At 44.1% G+C, this 21,350-nt stretch overlaps 1 protein-coding gene across 4 annotated transcripts in view; it reads left to right on the forward strand.

Annotated features, from left to right (window-relative positions):
• ERAP1 (endoplasmic reticulum aminopeptidase 1) overlaps positions 1-19,770 on the forward strand; it is a 135,298-nt gene extending 115,528 nt beyond the window's left edge. For 3 of the 4 annotated variants that reach the window (XM_029572898.1, XM_029572888.1, XM_029572907.1), the window contains exon 19: positions 17,837-19,770. In XM_029572898.1, the coding sequence (XP_029428758.1) occupies positions 17,837-17,983 (147 nt within the window). In that variant the 3' untranslated portion in view covers positions 17,984-19,770. The remainder of the gene's footprint in view (positions 1-17,836) is intronic. The other variant, XR_003852155.1, reaches the window with a different exon arrangement.
• The last annotated feature ends 1,580 nt before the right edge of the window (positions 19,771-21,350 follow it).

A 21,350-nucleotide genomic window follows, 5' to 3' on the forward strand; every position in this document is an offset into this window, starting at 1 on the left:
ACAGGGAAAAATGAACTTGTCCTTTTTAGCTCAGGGTTTCTTAGTGAAGGTTGCAAAAAGGTTCTTGTTTTCAGAATTTTCACAATGATTATTTATCAGAGATATCTGCATACATATAAGCATGGTTACCATCTCCTCAAGCCTTGGGGCAGAAGCAGGAGGTGAGTGAGAACCAGCCAACTACCTCATGAAGTCACCCTCTTCTCCTCCCACTTCCTGCACCTCCTGGTGACATCATCAGGGGAGAACATCTAGCCCCTTTAAAGGCCAGACCGGAGGCCATGTGGTCACTATCTCCTTGAGCCCATGGGCACAAGCAGGAGGTGAGTGAAAGCCTATCAGTCATCTCCCAAAGGTACCACCCTTCCTTCGTGCACCTCTAATTAGCACAGCAGCCAGGAACAGGGCTCCTTCAAGCCCACTCAATCCCCATGACACCATCAGCAGAGGATATCCAACCCCATTGGGCCTCTTTGTGCATTCCACTCTAACTAACCTGTGTTCCCACTTAGTTGCTATTCCACCAAATACATCTAACACAGTAGTCTAAAAATGTATCTAGGCTTAGTTTCTAGTTTATTAAATTTGATATACCATCGTATCGGGAAAACTATCATGACGGTTTACAATAACAGGAAATAAAATACAGAAAATAGTCAATAAAACAAAATAATAAATGATACATAGTTCTAAAAGTAAAATAGTTAAAATAATTAACAAAATATAAAATTAAAATAAAATAAGTGCAAGATAAGATTAAGTTCATTAAATTAAATAAAAGCAGTGGAAAAATAGTCAGCTTCTTAAAAACAATAAATAAAGACCTTAATTAGAACACTGCGTAAGCACAGCTAAAAGGCCATGTTTTAAGATCGACTTTGAATTTTTTGATATCTGCCTGTAATCTTATTTCTGCTGGCAGCATGTTCCAGAGTTTAGGACCTGCTATCAATACTGCCCGCTCTCGTACCTGACTCAGGTGCACTGACTTCACTGTGGGAATTGTCAGTAGGCCCTTGTTTGCCGATCTGAGATTCCTTTGGGGAGCATGTAATCGAATGGCAGTGTTTAACCATTCGGTTTGTTCACCATAAATTATTTTATGTATGATGCAGGCTGTTTTATATTGGGAATGATGATTAATTGGCAACCAATGTAATGAAATTAAAATCGGTGTGATGTGATCACACGTTTTGCTTCCTGTCAAAATTCTAGCTGCTTCATTAAGAACATAAGAATATGCCATACTGGGTCAGACCAAGGTCTATCAAGTCCAGCATCCTGTTTCCAACAGTGGCCAATCCAGGTCATAAGAACCTGGCAAGTACCCAAAAACTAAGTCTATTCCATGTTACCGTTGCTAGGAATAGCAGTGGCTATTTTCTAAGTCAACTTAATTAATAGCAGGTAATGGACTTCTCCTCCAAGAACTTATCCAATCCTTTTTTAAACACAGCTATACTAACTGCACTAACCACATCCTCTGGCAACAAATTCCAGAGTTTAATTGTGCGTTGAGTAAAAAAGAACTTTCTCCGATTAGTTTTAAATGTGCCCCATGCTAACTTCATGGAGTGCCCCCTAGTCTTTCTATTATCCGAAAGAGTAAATAACCGATTCACATCTACCCGTTCTAGACCTCTCATGATTTTAAACACCTCTATCATATCCCCCTCAGCCGTTTCTTCTCCAAGCTGAACAGCCCTAACTTCTTTAGCCTTTCTTTAAAGGGGAGCTGCTCCATCCCCTTTATCATTTTGGTCACCCTTCTCTGTTACTTCTCTAGTGCAATTATATCTTTTTTGAGATGCGGTGACCCGAATTGTACACAGTACTGAAGGTATGATTTATTCACCATTCCCTTTCTAATAATTCCCAACATTCTGTTTGCTTTTTTGACTGCCGCAGCACACTGAACTGACAATTTCAATGTGCTATCCACTATGACGCCTAGAGCTTTTTCTTTCTGTAATATTTGTGTAATGGTCGGATAGTCGAGAGTGGGAGTCCCAGTAGCAGTATGTTACAGTAATTGATATTGGAAAAAATCAGCAACTGCAATACTGTTCTGAAGTCATTTATTTCAAGCAATGGTTTTAACCATTGTTTATGGTAGCCTTCCCTCAATTTGGTAGATATATGCTTTTTAAAACTAAGGTCTGTCTCTAAAGATATACCGAGGTCTCGCACAAAGACTTTCGGTTTTATCTTTATATTATTTTTGAAAACTAGAGGAGGGACCTCAGATATCCCAATGATTTGGGGGAAAAGCCAAAAAGTGGAAAATAAATAAAATAAATAACTATGGCATCCCGCACCCACAAAGAGGGCAAAAGGTAAGAAGGCCGAAGTCTTTCCTTACAACACCCATGTGGCTACTTCATGCTCACTATCAAATTCACGCTACCCAACTGACAAATGGGAACATAGACCTGATGAATACCAGATCAGTCTATAAGAAATCACCCATGATCCATGGTGTTATTCCCAGAACTTTAAACCCTAAAGCAGTTAGAACAGAAACTGGAGTAAAGATGATTAGTTTAACATCTTATTATACCACTTTTCCATAAAATCAAAGTAGTTTTTATCAAAACAATTACAGTATATAATACATGTGTAAATCTCATCGCAAAGAGGGCAGACTAAAATGCAGATGGGTATTACCAACCAGGAAAAGGATTTTGGAGTTACTGTGAAGAATAGCTTGAAATCCTTGTCTCAATTTGTGGCAGCAGTCAAAAAACATAAAATGTTAGGCATTATTAGGAAAAGAATGGAAAATAAAATGGAAGTTATCATAATGTTTGTGTTGATTCGTGGTGAGTATTGTGTGCAATTCTGGTTGCCTTCTCTCAAAAACTTTGTAGCGGAACTAGAAAAGGCACAGAGAAGGGTGACCAAAATGATAACAGGGATGGAATGGCTCCCCTATGAGAAAAGGGTTTAGAGAAGAGACAGCTCAAAGGAAATATGATAGAGGTTTTTAAAATCATGAGTGGGGTGGAACGGGTAAATAGGGAACAGTTTTTTACCCTTTTAGATTTAAAACAAGTCACTCAGTGCACAATTAAATGGTGACATTTGTTGCCAGAGAATGTGATGAAAGCATGTAGTGTAGCTGGGTTTAAAAAGGGGTTAAACAAGTTCCTGGAGGAAAAGTCCATAAACCACTCTTAGCCATGTAGATTAGGAAAGCCACTGCTTATTCTTGGTTATGAGCAAGATTTGGACCTATTCATTGGGATCCTACTGAGTATTGGTGACCTGGAACGATCACTGAGGGAGACAGCATAATTGACTTCACCTGCAGTGACAACATAAACTCTGCTTATTCATTGAGAAAATGTTAATCGGGTTACAGGTAGTAGAACCACATTGCACACTTCCTACATAAATTTCAATGACTACTAATACTATACAGGGCCAAATTCAAAACCCTGAGCCTGATATACAAGGCCTTGAGAGGTGTCTGCCCACGTTACCTGAAGAACAAGCTACCTACCTATATATCCCTTAAGGCTTCTACGGTTCACCCAAGGAACCACCCTGATGCCACCATCTCTCAAAGAAGTCAGACGATCCAACACTTGTCAGTGGGCCTTCACAGCAGCAGCCCCTGCTCTCTGGAATTCCCTCCCAGAAAAACCACACCTAATTCAGGACTACCTCCACTGCAGAAAGCTAGTGAAAGCTTGGTTCTTCTGCTAGGGGTTTAAAGAGCGATACGACTGGTGTACAAACTGTACACTCTGCCCAACCCCAGACCTGAATCCTTGATTCACTATGACAAGGATATGTTTGCATATATTGTTTTGATGGTATTAATGGAATTGTGGTATATCAAGTCAATAAATAATATTATCCCAGGACAAGCAGGATGCTAGTCCTCACATATGGGTGACATTGGTAATGGAGCCCTATACAGAAAAAACTTCTATCAAAGTTTCTATGAAACTTTTGAGTGGCACCAGACTGCCTAGTGAACATGCCCAGCATGCCATGATATTCCCTGCCACAGGGGTCTCCCTTCATAAGAACATAAGAAAATGCCATACTGGGTCAGACCAAGGGTCCATCAAGCCCAGCATCCTGTTTCCAACAGTGGCCAATCCAGGCCATAAGAACATGGCAAGTACCCAAAAACTAAGTCTATTCCATGTAACCATTGCTAATGGCAGTGGCTATTCTCTAAGTGAACTTAATAGCAGGTAATGGACTTCTCCTCCAAGAACTTATCCAATCCTTTTTTAAACACAGCTATACTAACTGCACTAACCACATTCTCTGGCAACAAATTCCAGAGTTTAATTGTGCGTTGAGTAAAAAAGAACTTTCTCCGATTAGTTTTAAATGTGCCCCATGCTAACTTCATGGAGTGCCCCCTAGTCTTTCTACCATCCGAAAGAGTAAACAACCGATTCACATCTACCCGTTCTAGACCTCTCATGATTTTAAACACCTCTATCATATCCCCCCTCAGTCGTCTCTTCTCCAAGCTGAAAAGTCCTAACCTCTTTAGTCTTTCCTCATAGGGGAGTTGCTCCATTCCCCTTATCATTTTGGTAGCCCTTCTCTGTACCTTCTCCATCGCAATTATATCTTTTTTGAGATGCGGCGACCAGAATTGTACACAGTATTCAAGGTGCGGTCTCACCATGGAGCAATACAGAGGCATTATGACATTTTCCGTTTTATTCACCATTCCTTTTCTAATAATTCCCAACATTCTGTTTGCTTTTTTGACTGCCGCAGCACACTGCACCGACGATTTCAATGTGTTATCCACTATGACACCTAGATCTCTTTCTTGGGTTGTAGCACCTAATATGGAACCCAACATTGTGTAATTATAGCATGGGTTATTTTTCCCTATATGCATCACCTTGCACTTATCCACATTAAATTTCATCTGCCATGTGGATGCCCAATTTTCCAGTCTCACAAGGTCTTCCTGCAATTTATCACAATCTGCTTGTGATTTAACTACTCTGAACAATTTTGTGTCCTCTGCAAATTTGATTATCTCACTCGTATTTCTTTCCAGATCATTTATAAATATATTGAACAGTAAGGGTCCCAATACAAATCCCTGAGGCACTCCACTGTCCACTCCCTTCCACTGAGAAAATAGCCCATTTAATCCTACTCTCTGTTTCCTGTCTTTTAGCCAGTTTGCAATCCATGAAAGGACATCGCCACCTATCCCATGACTTTTTACTTTTCCTAGAAGCCTCTCATGAGGAACTTTGTCAAACGCCTTCTGAAAATCCAAGTATACTATATCTACCGGTTCACCTTCTTTTTTCCTCGGAGCCGTTAGCCTCGCGGTTAATCTGGAGTCCTGTGGTGATTTTTCACTACACGCAAAACTTTAGAAAAAAGTTAGGAAAAACTTTCCACCGCAAGGGTCTCCCTTCCATACCATCACGGTAAGTTTTTCTCCCTTTATTTTCGTCGGTTCCAGACCGGTTTTTCGAGCCACAGTTGTCAACGGCTGTCCGGCTAAAATGGCCTCGGGTTTTAAAAAATGCCCGAATTGTGCGAGAAATATGTCCATAACGGACCCGCACCAGGAATGTCTGCTTTGCCTCGGCGAAAAACACGACGTCAGGTCCTGTAATTTATGTGCCGAGATGACATCGAAGGGACGTCTTCTCCGGATGGAGAAAATGGAGCATCTCTTTAAAATTCAACTGCTCCCGACAGCATCGATGTCAGCCCAGTCATCGCCTTCTGGATTGATACGGCAAGTAGTTCTGAAAAGACGACTTCCAGGTGAGGCCGGAGATGCTTCTACTCCTTCTCCCTCGCCATCGTCGAAGGCGTCCACCTCGGGCAGTGAAAAGCAAAAGGAAAAGCATCGGCATAGACGCCAGCACGCCATCGAACCGGTGCTCGCTGAGCCATCGACGGAGTCGGCCTCCTCCGCTAAGAAAGCTCAGATGAGTGCGGAGTCTCCGAGGCCTACGGTACCAGGGCGATCCCCACCGATACCGGTGCAGGGCACCATACCTCCTCAGGGTCCTGAGGCGGTATCGGTATCGCCATCACCGCCTCCCCCCATAGCTGCTCTGATACCATCAGCTATGCGGGCGGAACTTGATGGATATATCCGTCAAGCGGTTCGACAAGTGCTCCTTGATACGGAACCAGTCCAACCATCGACACCAATGTCGCCATCGACACCAACTCCGATGCCATCGGATCCATCACCATCGATGCCGATACCTCCATCGATTCCGCCACCGATGCCATCGGTACCGCGTCCGATTCCGGCATCGATTCCACCGATGACTCTATCGGTACCACCCTCAGAGTTTTCTATTTTTCAACCTCTGATGAATAAATTGGACACATTACTCAATGCCATATCAAAAAAAACCACAAGACATCGATGAATAACCTATTCCAGGACCCTCAGGAGTTCCTAGGCCTCATCAGCCACGGTCTCCTTTACTTCCACCAATACCAAAGGTGACACTGTTGATACCTACTAGGCCACAACCAGTGAGGTCCCCAAGAGATACAGGCACAGATACCGATACAGATTTCTCTTCAGAAGAGGACATGCTGTCTGAACCATCACCTCCTGAGGACCGTAGGAAATCTCCTCCGGAAGACTTATCCTTTTCCAACTTTGTAAAGGAAATGGCGGAAACTATTCCTTTCCAGTTGCAGTCAGAGATGGATTCCAGGCAAAAAACACTGGAAGTTCTACAATTTGTAGATCCTCCAAAAGGGATTTTGGCGGTGCCAGTGCATGAGGTACTACAAGAACTCATGTACCGAATATGGGAACATCCTGGATCACTTGCATCGATAAACAAAAGGTCAGATGCAACCTACTTAGTCCAAACAATTCCTGGATTCCAAAAGACCCAACTACCTCACCAATCTGGGGTAGTAGAGTCGGCCCAGAAAAAGGCAAAAAGGTTAAAAACTCACTCCTCAACACCGCCAGGAAGGGACAACAGATTCCTGGATAATTTGGGACGTAAAGTTTTCCAGGGATCTATGTTGGTATCTCGGATTGCAGCTTATCAACTTTTTATGAACCAGTACCAACGAAATCTTTGGAAACAAGTCCAAGAGCTCGTTCACACACTTCCTGATCAATATCAGGAACCCTTTCATCAAGTGGTACATAAAGGCCTAGAGGCAGGCAAGCATGAGGTTAGGGCGACTTTTGATAGTTTTGAAACTGCATCGCATCTCTCAGCTTCAGGAATAACTGCTCGTAGATGGGCCTGGCTTAAAGCGTCCGATCTACGACCAAAGGTACAGGAGAGACTGGCCAACCTTCCTTTTTTGGGAGATAACTTGTTTGGAGACAAGGTTAAGGAAGCAGTTGCCACGATAAAAGACCACACTGAGACTCTCAAACAACTCTCATTACTACCTCAAGAGTCACAACCCCCTGCCAGGAGACTTCCTAGAAGGGATACAAGGCGTCCTTACTACCGCCAATGACGCTACTATCCCCCAACCACCCGGGCAAGACCATCGTGCCCAGCTCAGCACCCCCAGTCTAGGCAAAGGCCTGCCAGGCCTCAACCTCCTCCTCAGACTGCATCAACGTCGGGGTTTTGAAAGACAATCAGAGAGCAGCAGCCCATCCGACAATCCACTCCCACACCTGCCAGTAGGAGGTCGTATAGCCTTTTTCCATCACACCTGGACCTCCATAACCACAGACCAATGGGTACTTTCCATTACAGCTCAAGGGTACCGATTGGATTTTCTCACTGTACCAAAAGAAACTCCACCAATCTCCTCTTGGGCAGTGAACCACCATTCCAAAATTCTAAAAACAGAATTATCCACCCTTCTGAGAGCCAGGGCCATAGAACCAGTTCCCAGGCCTCAGCAGGGTAGAGGACTCTACTCCCGCTATTTCCTCATTCCAAAGAAAACCGGAGGCCTACGTCCTATCCTAGACCTCAGAAATCTCAACAAATTTCTCAAAAAATAAAAATTCAGGATGGTATCGTTAGGCACCATGCTACCTCTTCTTCAAAAAGGAGATTGGCTCTGCTCTCTGGATCTTCAAGACGCCTACGCTCACATTCCCATTTTTCCTCCTCATCACCAGTACCTGCGATTTCTGGTCGAAGGACAACATTTTCAATACCGAGTGCTCCCATTCGGTCTAGCCTCAGCACCTCGAGTGTTCACAAAGTGTCTGGCAGTGGCAGTGGCACACCTCCACAAACAAAAGGTGGATGTATTCCCTTATCTAGACGATTGGCTCATCAGGAGTCAGACACAAGAAGGAGCTCTCAATTCCCTCAAGCTCAGTGTCAACTTGCTTCACTCCCTGGGGTTTCTCATCAATTACCAGAAATCCCATTTCACACCATCTCACCTACTACAATTCATCGGTGCAGATTTAAACACCATCATAGCAAAAGCTTTTCTTCCAAGAGACCGTGCACAAACACTCACTCTCCTGGCACACTCTCTCCGAAATCAATCTCAAGTTACAGCTCACCAGTGCCTCACCCTACTCGGTCACATGGCCTCCACAGTTCACGTCACTCCCATGGCCAGATTGACCATGCGACTAATGCAATGGACACTCAGAACACAGCGGATTCAAGCTATTCAACCATTGTCCACTCACGTTCAGATAACACAGGAACTGCGTTCCTCCCTCCTCTGGTGGACATCAATGAACAATTTGCTCAAAGGTCTGCCTTTCCAGCATCCAGTTCCACAAGTGACATTAACTACAGATGCGTCCACTTTAGGTTGGGGAGCACACATTGGTCATCTGAAGACCCAAGGGACGTGGACAAAAACCGAATCCTCTTTTCAGATAAACTTCCTAGAGCTTCGAGCTGTACGTTATGCGCTACATGCGTTCAAGGACTGCCTTTCACACAAGACTGTTCTGATCCAAACAGACAACACAGTAGCCATGTGGTACATCAACAAACAAGGGGGAACAGGTTCCTACCTCCTTTGCCAAGAAGCAGCACAGATTTGGGACTGGGCCCTAGCACATTCAGTTCTTCTACGAGCCACTTACCTAGCAGGCATCCACAACATAGTAGCCGATTGCCTCAGTCGTCAGTTCCAACCACACGAGTGGTCCTTGGATCTAGCGATAGCAACCAAGATCTTTCAACGTTGGGGTCAACCTACAATAGATCTTTTTGCGTCCCAATTGAATTACAAGGTGAACAATTATTGCTCCCTCCTACGACAGGAGGACAGCCTGCCGAAGGACGCCTTTGCTCGCCATTGGAACTCAGGCCTGTTATACGCGTATCCACCTATACCACTCATAACCAAAACTCTAGTGAAGCTGCAACAGGACAAGGGGACCATGATACTCATAGCCCCATACTGGCCTCGGCAGGTATGGTTTCCCACACTGCTAGACCTCTCAGTCAGGGATCCCATTCGCCTGGGAGTAGCTCCCAGTCTCATAACTCAGGAACACGGTCGGTTGCGACATCCCAACCTTCAATCCCTATCCCTTACAGCATGGATGTTGAAAGCTTGATCTTCCAACCACTATATCTCAAGTGCTGATAGCTTCGCGTAAACCTTCCACTGGAAAGAATTATTCCTACAAATGGAAACGGTTTACTTTGTGGTGCACTCAGAAATCTATAGATCCTTTCACTTGCCCCACTACCTCACTACTAGATTACCTATACCATCTTTCAGACTCTGGTCTTCAGATTTCATCTGTAAGAGTACATTTGAGTGCAATCTCAGCTTACCGTAACAAGCTGGGAGACGCACCTATCTCTACACAACCTCTCGTTAGTAGATTTATGAAAGGTTTAACGCACCTTAAACCTCCATTTCATCGCCCATGCATACGATGGGACCTAAACGTAGTATTAACCAGGCTCATGCGTTCCCCATTCGAACCCATAGACACCTGTGACATTAAATTTCTTACATGGAAAACTGTCTTCCTCATAGCTATTACATCAGCTAGAAGAGTTAGTGAACTACAAGCACTTGTCAATACGAAACTTTTACAAAGTTCCTACATGACAGGGTGGTCCTCCGTACTCATCCCAAATTCCTTCCAAAAGTAGTCACGGAATTCCACTTGAACCAATCTATAGTTTTACCAATATTCTTTCCAAGGCCTCACTCTCACCAGGGAGAAAGAGCCTTACATACCTTGGACTGTAAACGTGCGCCATCCTTCTACTTAAACCGCACTTAAGTCCAAAGAAAGTCCAGTCAACTATTTGTATCTTATGATCCAAACAAACCAGGTAAAGCAGTGGGCAAACATACTTTGTCAAACTGGCTAACAGTTTGCATACAGTTTTGTTATGAAAAAGCAGGCCTTACTCTTCAAGGGCGAGTAAAAGCACATTCAGTCAGAGCAATGTCAACCTCAGTAGCACACCTTCGCTCTGTACCTATTCTGGACATTTGTAAAGCAGCAACATGGAGTTCTCTTCACACCTTTGCAGCTCACTATTGTTTAGACAAAGAAGGAAGACAAGATTCAGCCTATGGACAATCTATCTTAAAGAACTTGTTTCCAGTGTAATCCCAACTCCTTCTACATCCAACCTGCTGTGATCTTCGGCTGATTCATTTCAACAACAATACTTCACTGTTGCCTCAATCCCAAATGACTCAGCCTCTAGCTTGCTAATCACCCATATGTGAGGACTAGCATCCTGCTTGTCCTGGGATAAAGCAAAATTGCCTACCTTGTAATAGGTGTTATCCCAGGACAGCAGGATGTAGTCCTCACGAAACCCACACGCCACCCCGTGGAGTTGGTCCAATACGTTTTATTTTATTTTTGGCTAACGCTAATTGCTACAAAACAGACTGAAGGGAGACCCCTGTGGCAGGGAATATCATGGCATGCTGGGCATGCTCAGTAGGCACTCTGGTGCCACTCAAAAGTTTCATAGAAACTTTGATAGAAGTTTTTCCGTATAGGGCTCCATTACCAATGTCACCCATATGTGAGGACTACATCCTGCTGTCCTGGGATAACACCTATTACAAGGTAAGCAATTTTGCTTCATACCAAATATAGTAATGTACTTTATTATAATATGTCTAATCATCCTGTCCTACCAGTAACAAGTCAATTGTGTATATACAGTGTTTGTCAATCATATGTTTATATTTCATTGTTTCACGTGTCTCTTTGCACACCATATTTCATGTTTTCTTTATTAATTTGCTCTCACTTTCTTGTTCACCTGTCCTCAACCAATGTCAATAAGCATATATGTATTGTGCATATTCATACCTAATTGTGAGACCATAAGGTTCATTGCCTTGGTGTACCCTGTGTACTTAGGGTCAGCTTCACTTATACACTGCCTTGAGTGAATCTCTACAAAAAGGTGGTTTGATAAATTATAAACAATAACTAATATACATAACTTGGTTACCTCAAAAATCAGAGTTGGTTGCAGCCCTCAAGGACCAGTGTTCAGGTTTAATTGGCCTGAAACATACCTAGCTCTAATGCAATTTCCACCTCAGGTTTTAAATCTTTTTTATGTTTAAACCTTATATGTCAGAATTTGTTCTCAGTTCTAGCTTTCCTTATAGCATGCTTTTCCCTTATTGATTTAGGTCACTGGTTGCTAGACTGTTAATAGTAACAGTGGAGTGAGGAGTAGCTTAGTGGTTAGAGCAGTGGGCTACGAACCAGGAGACCAGGATTCAAGTCCCATTGTTGCTCCTTGTGACCTTGGGCAAGTCACTTTACCCTCCCATTGCCTCAGGTACAAACTTAGGGGCCATTTACTAAAGGTTTTCTCCCTTTCTGTGTCTATGGGAAAAATGCTTAGTAAATAGGGCCTTTAGGCCTGGATTTGTCAAAATGCACTAAATATTGCATGCAATAGGAAAAGGGGTGTGTTTTATGGTAATAGGCAGTTTATTGCAATTTGCGTTAATACCTATGCGAAGCACTATCTTAGCGCAAATTGTGATAACTTTTTAACACTTTGCGATAAGTGCCAGAATTGTTGTATTTCTTATGTACAACCACTGGGGGGGAACCATGTTTACTAGTTTTAAGCTCCTGGAGAGCTTAAAAGGTAGGTAGTATGATGGATTGATTAAGATGAAAATCCGAAACTAGCTTAAGTAAGAATTTAGGGCGAGTGTGGAGTACCGCCCGGTCCTGCAGAAGTTTAGTGTAAGGCGGATAGGTAATTAGAGCCTGCAATTCACTAACTCTGCGAGCTGAAGTGATAGCCAAAAGGAAAATCACTTTCCATGTGAGTTATCGAGGGTCACAGGAGTGAAGAGGCTCGAATGGTGGTTTCATGAGCTGACCCAAAACCAGATTAAGGTCCCAAGAAGGGGCCGGAGGACGTAGTGGAGGCTTGATGTGGAGCAAGCCCTTCAAAAAATGTGTTACGAGGGGTTGTACTGATAAAGGGACATCCTCGACACCTTTATGGAAAGTGGCTACCACACTGACATGCATTCTGATGGAAGATGTCTTAAGACCTGACTCTTACACATGCCAGAGATAGTCCAGAAACTTCGGGATTGGACAGGAAAAAGGGTCAAGGGACTGAGAAGAGCACCATGACATAAACCTTTTCCATTTGTAAGAGTAAGACTTTCTCGTGGAAGGCTTCCGTGAAGCAATCAAGACACGGGAAAGTGGTTCAGAAAGGTTAAGTGGCTGAAGGATTAACCTTTCAACATCCATGCCGTCAGGGACAAGGCTTGAAGATTGGGATGGCATAGGCACCCGTCATTTTGAGTGATCAGAAGCGGGTCCTGTCCCAAGGGAAATGTGCCTGTGGATGGAGAGATCCTGTAGTATTGAGAACCAAAATTGGCGTGGCCAGTGAGGTGCTATCAGGATCATGGTTCCCCTGTCCTGACATAACTTCACGAGAGTCTTCGAGAGAAGAGGAAGTGGAGGGAATGCATAGAGCAGACCGGTTGCCCATGAGAGGGAAAATGCGTCTCTGGGCTGAGAGTGTTTGCTGTGAATGAGAGAGCAGTAGTTCTCCACTTTGCGGTTTTGAGGAGTCGCAAAGAGGTCTATCCAAGGATATCCCCATTGTTGGAAGATGGAGTTTGCTACCGAGGGGTTGAGAGACCACTTGTGCGGTTGAAAGACGCGACTCAGCTTGTCTGCCAGCACATTGTCCACTCCCGGCAAGTAGGTGGCCCTGAGGTACATCGAATGGGAGAGGGCTTCTGCCCAAATCTGCACAGCTTCCTGACACAGAAGGAAGGAGCCTGTGCCTCTCTGCTTGTTGATGTACCACATGGCCACCTGGTTGTCCGTCTGAATTAGGATGACTTGATTTGAGAGGCGATCCTGAAAAGCCCTGAGAGCATATCTTATTGCTCGAAGCTCCAGGAAATTTGGTGTTTGGCTTCCTCTGGAGACCAAGATCCTTGTGTGTGCAGATTGGCTACGTGGGCTCCCCCACCAGAGGTTGGACGCATCGGTGGTAAGAAAGATTTGAGGATTCAGAACCTGGAAGGGAAATCCCCGGAGGAGATTAGTCTGATTTTTCCACCAGGCGAGAGACAGATGGAGTGAGCCAGTGACATGGACAATGACCGACAGAGGCTGAATAACTTGAGTCCATTGAGACCTCAGAGTCCAGTGCATGAGTCTCATGGCCAAGCGGGCCATTGGTGTGACATGGACTGAGAACGCCATGTGTCCCAGGAGGACGAGAAATTGGCGTGCAGTCGCAGCGTGTTAAGACTGCAGCTGGTGAGCAAGAGGAGAGTCGGTGCTCGTTGTCGAGGCAGGAAAGCCTTTGCCTGTAAGGTGTCCAAGTCTGCCCCAATGAACGACAAGGTTTGAGATGGAACTAAGTAGGATTTGTTATAATTGACGAGAAATCCTAACGAAATTAGAGTGTGTAAGGTTAGATTGAGGGACGACAGAGCAGCTTGCTGAGTGGAGCCCTGATTAACCAGTCGTCCAGATAGGGGTAGACGTGAACACCTTGTGTCCTGAGGAAGGCTGCGACGACTACGAGGCATTTTGTAAAGACCCGTGGTGCAGACACTAGGCGGAATGGAAGCACTCTGTATTGATAGTGCTTGGGGCCTACCAGAAATCTCAGGTACTTGCGATGACTCAGTGGCGCTGACAGACATATCGGCATCGATGGCTGAGGCAGAACTCCCAATGGAGGGATGCGGAATGGTGTTTCTCCTCCCGATGATGCTGTCAGTGGGGAGGGCATTGGAGACCCGGGATCCCTCGGTGGAAAGGCGGCCATTAGCACTTCCATCCTGGAGAGCAGCGGTGCCAGCGCTGCCGGAATCTGGTCGATGATCGGTTCACAGATGGTGCCGGAGGAACCTGAAGACATTGCATTGCCTTGTCGATGGCCTCCTGAACCATCTGGTCCAGTTCTTCTCGGAGACCTGGAGCAAGCAGCCCCAGCTCTGGAACAGAAGAAGAAGGCAGAGGCAAAGCCGGAGGGACCACTGTTAAAGGTGGAGTCGCAGCTCCTGATCCCCGATCGGGTGAGGGTTGCCTCGGTGACCCGGTCGCAGGAATGGTCTGTGCCTTTCCTGGACGGGGTTTCTTCGACAGCAGCTTGGATGATGGCAAGGTCGATGATTTCGCTCCCTCGATGGTCCGAGTCCTTCGGTGTTGATTGGTGATGTTTCTCCCTGCGATCCCCTCGATCCTGAGGGGGAGTAGAGGGTATCGATGGCCGAGAAGTCATCGATGCCGGTCAGTCACCGGTCGGTGGTAGATGCTGGCGCGGAGTCGGGGTTTGAGCACGGAAGAGAAGTTCCATCTTCTCCATTCTGGCCTTGCGACCCTTCGGTGTCATTAGGGCACATTTGGTGCAGGTCAAGACATCGTGCTCGCGTACTAGACACATTATACAGACTTTGAGGGTCTATGATAGACATGGTGCGGGTACAGTCCGGGCACTGACGGAACCCCGACGCCATGGCAAAAAATCGAGCCGCAGAACGGTCGACGGCCAGTAGGCCACGAGGGCCAAACTCGACGGTAATCAACGGAAGATGGGTAAAAACTTACCGGAGTACCGTGGACAGAGAAAAGTTAGAGGGACCCCTGTGGGGCAATTTAACTTTTAGTAATTCCGTGAGGAAAATTCCTGTCAGGAATCTCTTCAGAGCTCCTTTACCGCGAGGCTACTGCTGCGCTGAAAAAAGAAGACTGAAGGGGGACCCCTGCTGGCTGCAGGGTTAAGTGCCATGCTGGGCATGCCCAGTAGGGGCCAGTCAAAGTTCTGGAAACTTTGACAGAAGTTTTCCATGATTGGGCTCCATCCTGATGATGTCACCATATGCGAGGACCAACATCCTGCTGTCCTGGGAGAACACCTGTTACAGGGTAAGCAACATTTGCTATCTCTAGCCAGAAAAAGGAGCTATTCTAAAGATAGCTGAAAAACTTGCAAAATAATCCCTAGCAGCTAAGCACTGCGCCACCAATATCTTACAAAATAGAAGAGGCAAAACAGTACTGGTTCTATTCCTTACCCAAAAAAACCGTGGCACAAAATTCCATACCCACCTCCAAAAATATCCTGAAAGCAGAGTGGGAGCAGGAGAGGTTCATACCTGCTACTGCTGCACTGAATCCTAAGTGCTTATTTTTATTAACTTCACTTCCAGGTAAAGCAGCTGATCTCCATTCAGAACGCAACACTGAATGGGGATTGACTGCTTCCGTGTCAGTGAGTGCTAAACAGGAACTGGGTTCTTCAGCAATACTGAGTTCTGAATTGGGATTGAAGATCCCATTTTAGGGGGTCTTAGGGGTACTGCAAAGGTTTTTCCATTTCATAGGATGGCCAAAGCTTTGGTCTCAGTAGAATGGGATACACTGGATACAAGACAGGTCGGTAAGGCCATTGCAAAATTGTATCCAAGATTCCAGATTGTCCAAAGGTGGATTTGGAGCTGGCAGAAGAGGCCTTTGCAATTCTCAACTCCAGGTTTTTTTGGGGGGGCTCCTAAGGTGGATCTGATGGCAAAGAGTAAATGCCAAGGTTTCGTGGTTTTTCAGCTGTAGCAGAGAAGGAGAGAGTCTGGACGCCCTCTCACAACCATGGCCTCTAAAGCCTGTTATATGTGTTTTCCCCTCTTATGGATAGTTTAAGAAAGGGTTCTGCATCTGTGTATTATATGATTAATATATAGATCACGTCTTATGGTCAAAATGCGCTTGAAGAGCAGGATGACAGGCAATGTTTGTACCTCTGAATGGGCTGTACACACTCACTCTGGCACTATGCACACTTTGATGCTTACCAGATGTAAGAGAACCCAAAATAGGAGCCAGGAGAAGAATAACAACAAAAATGCCCAATATTAGCCATCCATTCACCAGAAGCAGAGCAGAAAAAAATAAACCAATAGAGTCCAGTTGGTGTTCAAACTTAAGATTTTATTCAATTTAAAAATAAGAATCCAGGCCAAGATGATTAAAATCAAAAAGATAAGTTAGAAAAATCAGTTTCCTTATCCATTTTGCATCTTCCCCCCCCCCCCCAATCCCCTCCCCAAAGGGTGGGAGGGGAGGAAGCATAAACCAGGCAAAAAGATGGAAAAGTCCCCACATTCAAAATCCTAACAGGGTTCAACAAGTCAAAAAATCTCAAACTATAGTCCAAACTCTCTTCAAGACTTCTCTTCAGAAGTCTGAACTCTTCTCTTTACCCTTGCTTTCAATTGGTTGCTCAGGCAAAAAGATCTTTGCTGCAGTCCTGGATACCAATGGGACGCCCTTTCTTCCAGACTGATCAATCTGCTCAAAAATCCTCTTCAGTAGCAAGATAAAAATCAAATTATTTTTCCTCCTTCCAGTCAAAGACCCCTAGGGTTGAGGCAGTGACCATCAAGAATGTCTACTCCTTCTCCTCCTCTCTCTCTATCCCTTCCCTACCCATTAATCTTCACTCCACTGGACTGGAGAGCAGAGACCTACCAAAATCTCCTCTCAACCTCCTCACTCTCTAAAGACTGAGCATGCCCACGGGAGCCTCCCACAGAAAGTTGGGGTTAAAACTAGGGGAGGATGCCAAAGGACAAAATTTCTCTCCCACTGCCCATGATGGCAAATGTTAATGACAGGCAAAGCCGGGTCACAACTGCTAGATCCAGCCTGCTAGCACATTTTTTGTTGCTAGATCATATGCACTACTCAAAAGTGAAAAGAAGGCAGGGAGTGAGAGTAATGCCCTTAAGTTGCAGCAGGGTACACGAAGTACAATTCTGTAAAATTCCTGAGCCATATCAATGTTAAACAGCTGGAGATATTCCACTTGCAGCATTTTTTCTTATGCTGTAAAAATATATTTTGGCTAAGGGGATAATGGGCTGTATTACCTAGAGATTTACTCCTGTGAGTGTAATATATCATTTTTTGCATATCTCCAAATGTTCACGTTAGAGGCCTCAGTAATTAATTCTAGATCACACTAATCTAGGTGAAATCTGAACTGATGATGCAGTAGTAGTTTTGATTCCCGATTCTTTGCTCTAAATCAGTGATCCCCAACCCGAACCTGGGGCCCACCAGCCAGTCGGGTTTTCAGGATATCCACAATGAATATGCATGCACTGCAAATTTTCTCTCAGGCATATTCATTGTGGATATCCTGAAAACCCGACTGGCTGGTGGGCCCCCAGGATAGGGCTGGGGACCACTGCTCTAAATCATACTGCATACTGGTTTGCAGTTTGTTGCACTTTATCTATGCATAGATAATTGCTCCTGACTAAACAAATATTACCTGTAAACATAAATCTAGTTTGAGTTGAAAAATGTTTTTACCAACTTGATACTTCAAGGGCTAGCCCTCACTAATCATAAATAATTTATTTCCAGGTGAAAGAATTCTTTGGCTCCCTGAAAGAAAATGGTTCTCAGCTACGCTGTGTTCAACAAGCAAAAGAAACTATTGAAGAAAATATACGATGGATGGACACAAATTTTGACAGAGTTAAAACATGGCTAGAGAACAACAAAATTTAAGGGAAACTTTTTCCTGCAAAAACAGCCTACTTCCATCTGGAGTTTGCAAGCAGATTGTGAAGTAAAAACGATTTGGAAAACGGGGGCATAAATAAGCAAGTCACTGAAAGTTATTTATCCCCTGATTTTCCCAGTCCGCTTTAATGTGATCACAGATTGTGATCCACCAAACCCTGTCCCACGGTAAATACCCATGATGGAGGGCATGGATTGTGTTTGTGATTTTTTGCCCATCTCTGATTCCTTTTAATAGCTGAAAATAACAATATGCTCTGGTAACCTGAGCCCTAGCCTAATATTATTATGGTTTACAGGGTATTCACAGTAAATATTCATGAGATTCGCATATATTTGGTATAAAATCCATATTAATTTTGTATTTTGATTACCCTGAGATTCAGACCTGTTTGGGAGACCACGGACCAGATTTTGAATTCACAGGTCCACATTTGAAAGAATAAACCAGTGAAGACATGGACTTCAAATAACTAGGTCCCAAGATTTGCTGTACAGAAACATCGTAGTGGCCCTGTATTGTGGATACAAATAGATTTAGCAGCTTTAAGAGGTTCAGTGTGGGCTGTATCTAACAACTTTAGAATAGAGAAAATGAGAGACAAATGGAATACAGAACTATAGAGATGAAGACAATAATTTATCTGATGTGTGTTTTTTTTTAAATTAGGACTTAGAATTATTTTGGGGGTTAAAATATTTATGATATGGGAATGATTTTTGGTGTTTTTTTCCCCCTAAAACAAAAGAAATTGCTTACATTTTTGCTTTGTCTATCTGTGCAGACATTATTTCCAGAATCATTCAACCAACAGCAATCACATTTTCTTTTTTCAGTTCAAATCTTTTTATTCAATCTTGCAGAAATAACAAACAGTTTGTATCTGAATCAAAACCCTTACAGTAATAAGAAAAAGGCTGACATGAATACGGGTGCATAGATGTAAACTAATAGCAACCACATTTTCAAGATAGATTTATATAAAACCTAGAATAATGTTTTCCCTGAAAACCTATGGATCTAGCAGTGCCATCAGGTGGCAGTATCCTGTACCTGTAGATGATACTTGCATTTGGTAGCTACGGAGTACTGCAGCCTGCAGAAGATGATGGATAGTACCAATAACCAACAAGGCGGTGCTGGAAGAAAAGTAAAGCACTCCTAAGAATTGGTATGCAAGTCTTTGCTTGTTTATTTTTTGTTGCCAGAAGGAAATATGTTTAGAAATAAAGTTGGGTTTATAAGGCAGTTTTTCTGAGGTGTATCTATTTTTTTAATATTCATTATATCATGAATTCCCATAGGTGGTTATTAAGCAACACAAATATATGATCATGCAGATGGCCAGCATGCTTTCTCCCTATAATAATGACTGACTTTTGATTCATAGAGTTTTGGAAATTTTGCTGAGACATGGCTACAAATAAGCATTTTAAAATTATATGTATTTGATGAGCTGTGTTTGTAAAGTCTTGCATTTGGAAAAATTCATCAATGGTTGATTTTTATGTCTGTGCAAAGAGTAGCTTTCCATTTTATTTACAAGATGTTTTCACTAACTACAAACAAATAAGATCACAGTGTGAAAATTAATTGTATGACCTCAATGGACTGCTTATGGCATATAGATCCACCATTAAGGAATTCAGAACAGAGGATCTTAAACAAAATTGGTATCTGGGACAGCTCTGCATAATAAACATTGCTTTAGACTGTTCTGATTCAATGTTTACTGTAAATAAACATAAATGGCCATGGGATATATTTTAAATAGCATTTATTGCAAGTTATTTTCATAATAATACAGGATAAACATAGTATCTATGAGAAAAGGTTATAGTAGTCATTTTTCCTGCAAAACCTGTAACTATTAATCACTGGTAAAAATTCAAGCAAAACCATGGAAGTGATATTTTGTAAAGTTTCACCTGTCATGCTGTCAGTTCCTGGGGAAGGGAACCCTGTCCAACTACTCTCTCACGTTCTGCTTGCAGGACACAGGGAAGTGAATTGTTGCCAGAGGATGTGGTTAGTGCCGTTAGTATAGCTGTGTTTAAAAAAGGATTGGATAAGCTCTTGGAGGAGAAGTCCATTACCTGCTATTAAGTTCACTTAGAGAATAGCCACTGCCATTAGCAATGGTAACCTGGAATAGACTTAGTGATTGGGTAATTGCCAGGTTCTTATGGCCTGGATTGGCCACTGTTGGAAACAGGATGCTGGGCTTGATGGACCCTTGGTCTCACCCAGTATGGCATGTTCTTATGAATTCCTCAGTCACAGGATCTCTATTTCTTTTGCCCCAGCCCAAGAAATGGATCGTTCCCTCCCACCAGACGCATATTCTCTGTGCAGTCCTGGGTAGGGGGGTTTGCCATTACTGCCCTACTCACTCTGCATGCCCAGAGCTCAGAGAGGAGCCACACTCACTGTCTGTCTTCTCCTGCACTCTTGGGTGCATGACAGTGGAGAGGGCAGGGCAGGAGTTTTCATTTGGTGAACTAAATGGTTGCTAAGAGCACAATATCTTTGGAGGTAGGGGTGGCAAACTTCTGCCAGCACCAAGCCCCTGACAACTGCCAGAGCCCATCCAAATAGCAGCCAAAGAGGAGAAAGGCGGCCCAGGGCTGCCAGCAGAGCCTATCTTGCCAAGCAGTGCAGGAGGCAGCTAGGCAGAGAGAGAGAAATGAATGGTGGGTAAGTATGGAAGAGGGTAAAAAGAGGGGAGTGGGTGGGTGAGGACTGGATTGGTAGAGGTGGAGAGTGTAAAGACCAAGTGGCAGCATAGAGAGTAGATAGAAATGTGTTTATTTTTTTTTTAGAGATTGAGAGAAAAAAAAAAAAAAAAAAAGAGGGTGCTGGGTGGATGAAGATGGAGAGAGAGAGGATTGCTGCCACTGTGGAAAGGGAAACAAGTGAGATGATGCTGGTATGCTAGATGTGGAGGGGACAGAGGAGAATACTGTTGGTGGGGAGAGATATAGGGGGGGGGGGAAGATGCTAAGCAGGAGGCAAAGAGAGAAAGATGCTGAGGAAACGGTCAAGAAGGAGTGCATGTGTCAGAGCCACTGCTGCTGGGAGGAGATAAGTGCTGTGCTGGAGCTGCTGCCAGTAGATAAGTCTCAGAGGAAAGGGGGGGGGGGGGGGGGGGGGGGGGGAAGTGGGCTGCAAGTTTAACTTGCACCAGTGCTGGGGGAAGGGGTTTTCATATCTTAGCTCCATGAACTCTCACACTTTAGTTTCTGTAGCACAAATCCTTCAACCCCACATGCCTACCCCTCCTCTGTTATCCTACGACCCAGGGAGGGGATTCCTTGGCCTCATGCTATCTCTCCCTTTTTAGGATCCACA

The sequence above is a fragment of the Rhinatrema bivittatum genome, chromosome 1 (genome assembly GCF_901001135.1).
Source record: "Rhinatrema bivittatum chromosome 1, aRhiBiv1.1, whole genome shotgun sequence".
Classification (NCBI taxonomy): Eukaryota; Metazoa; Chordata; class Amphibia; order Gymnophiona; family Rhinatrematidae; genus Rhinatrema; species Rhinatrema bivittatum.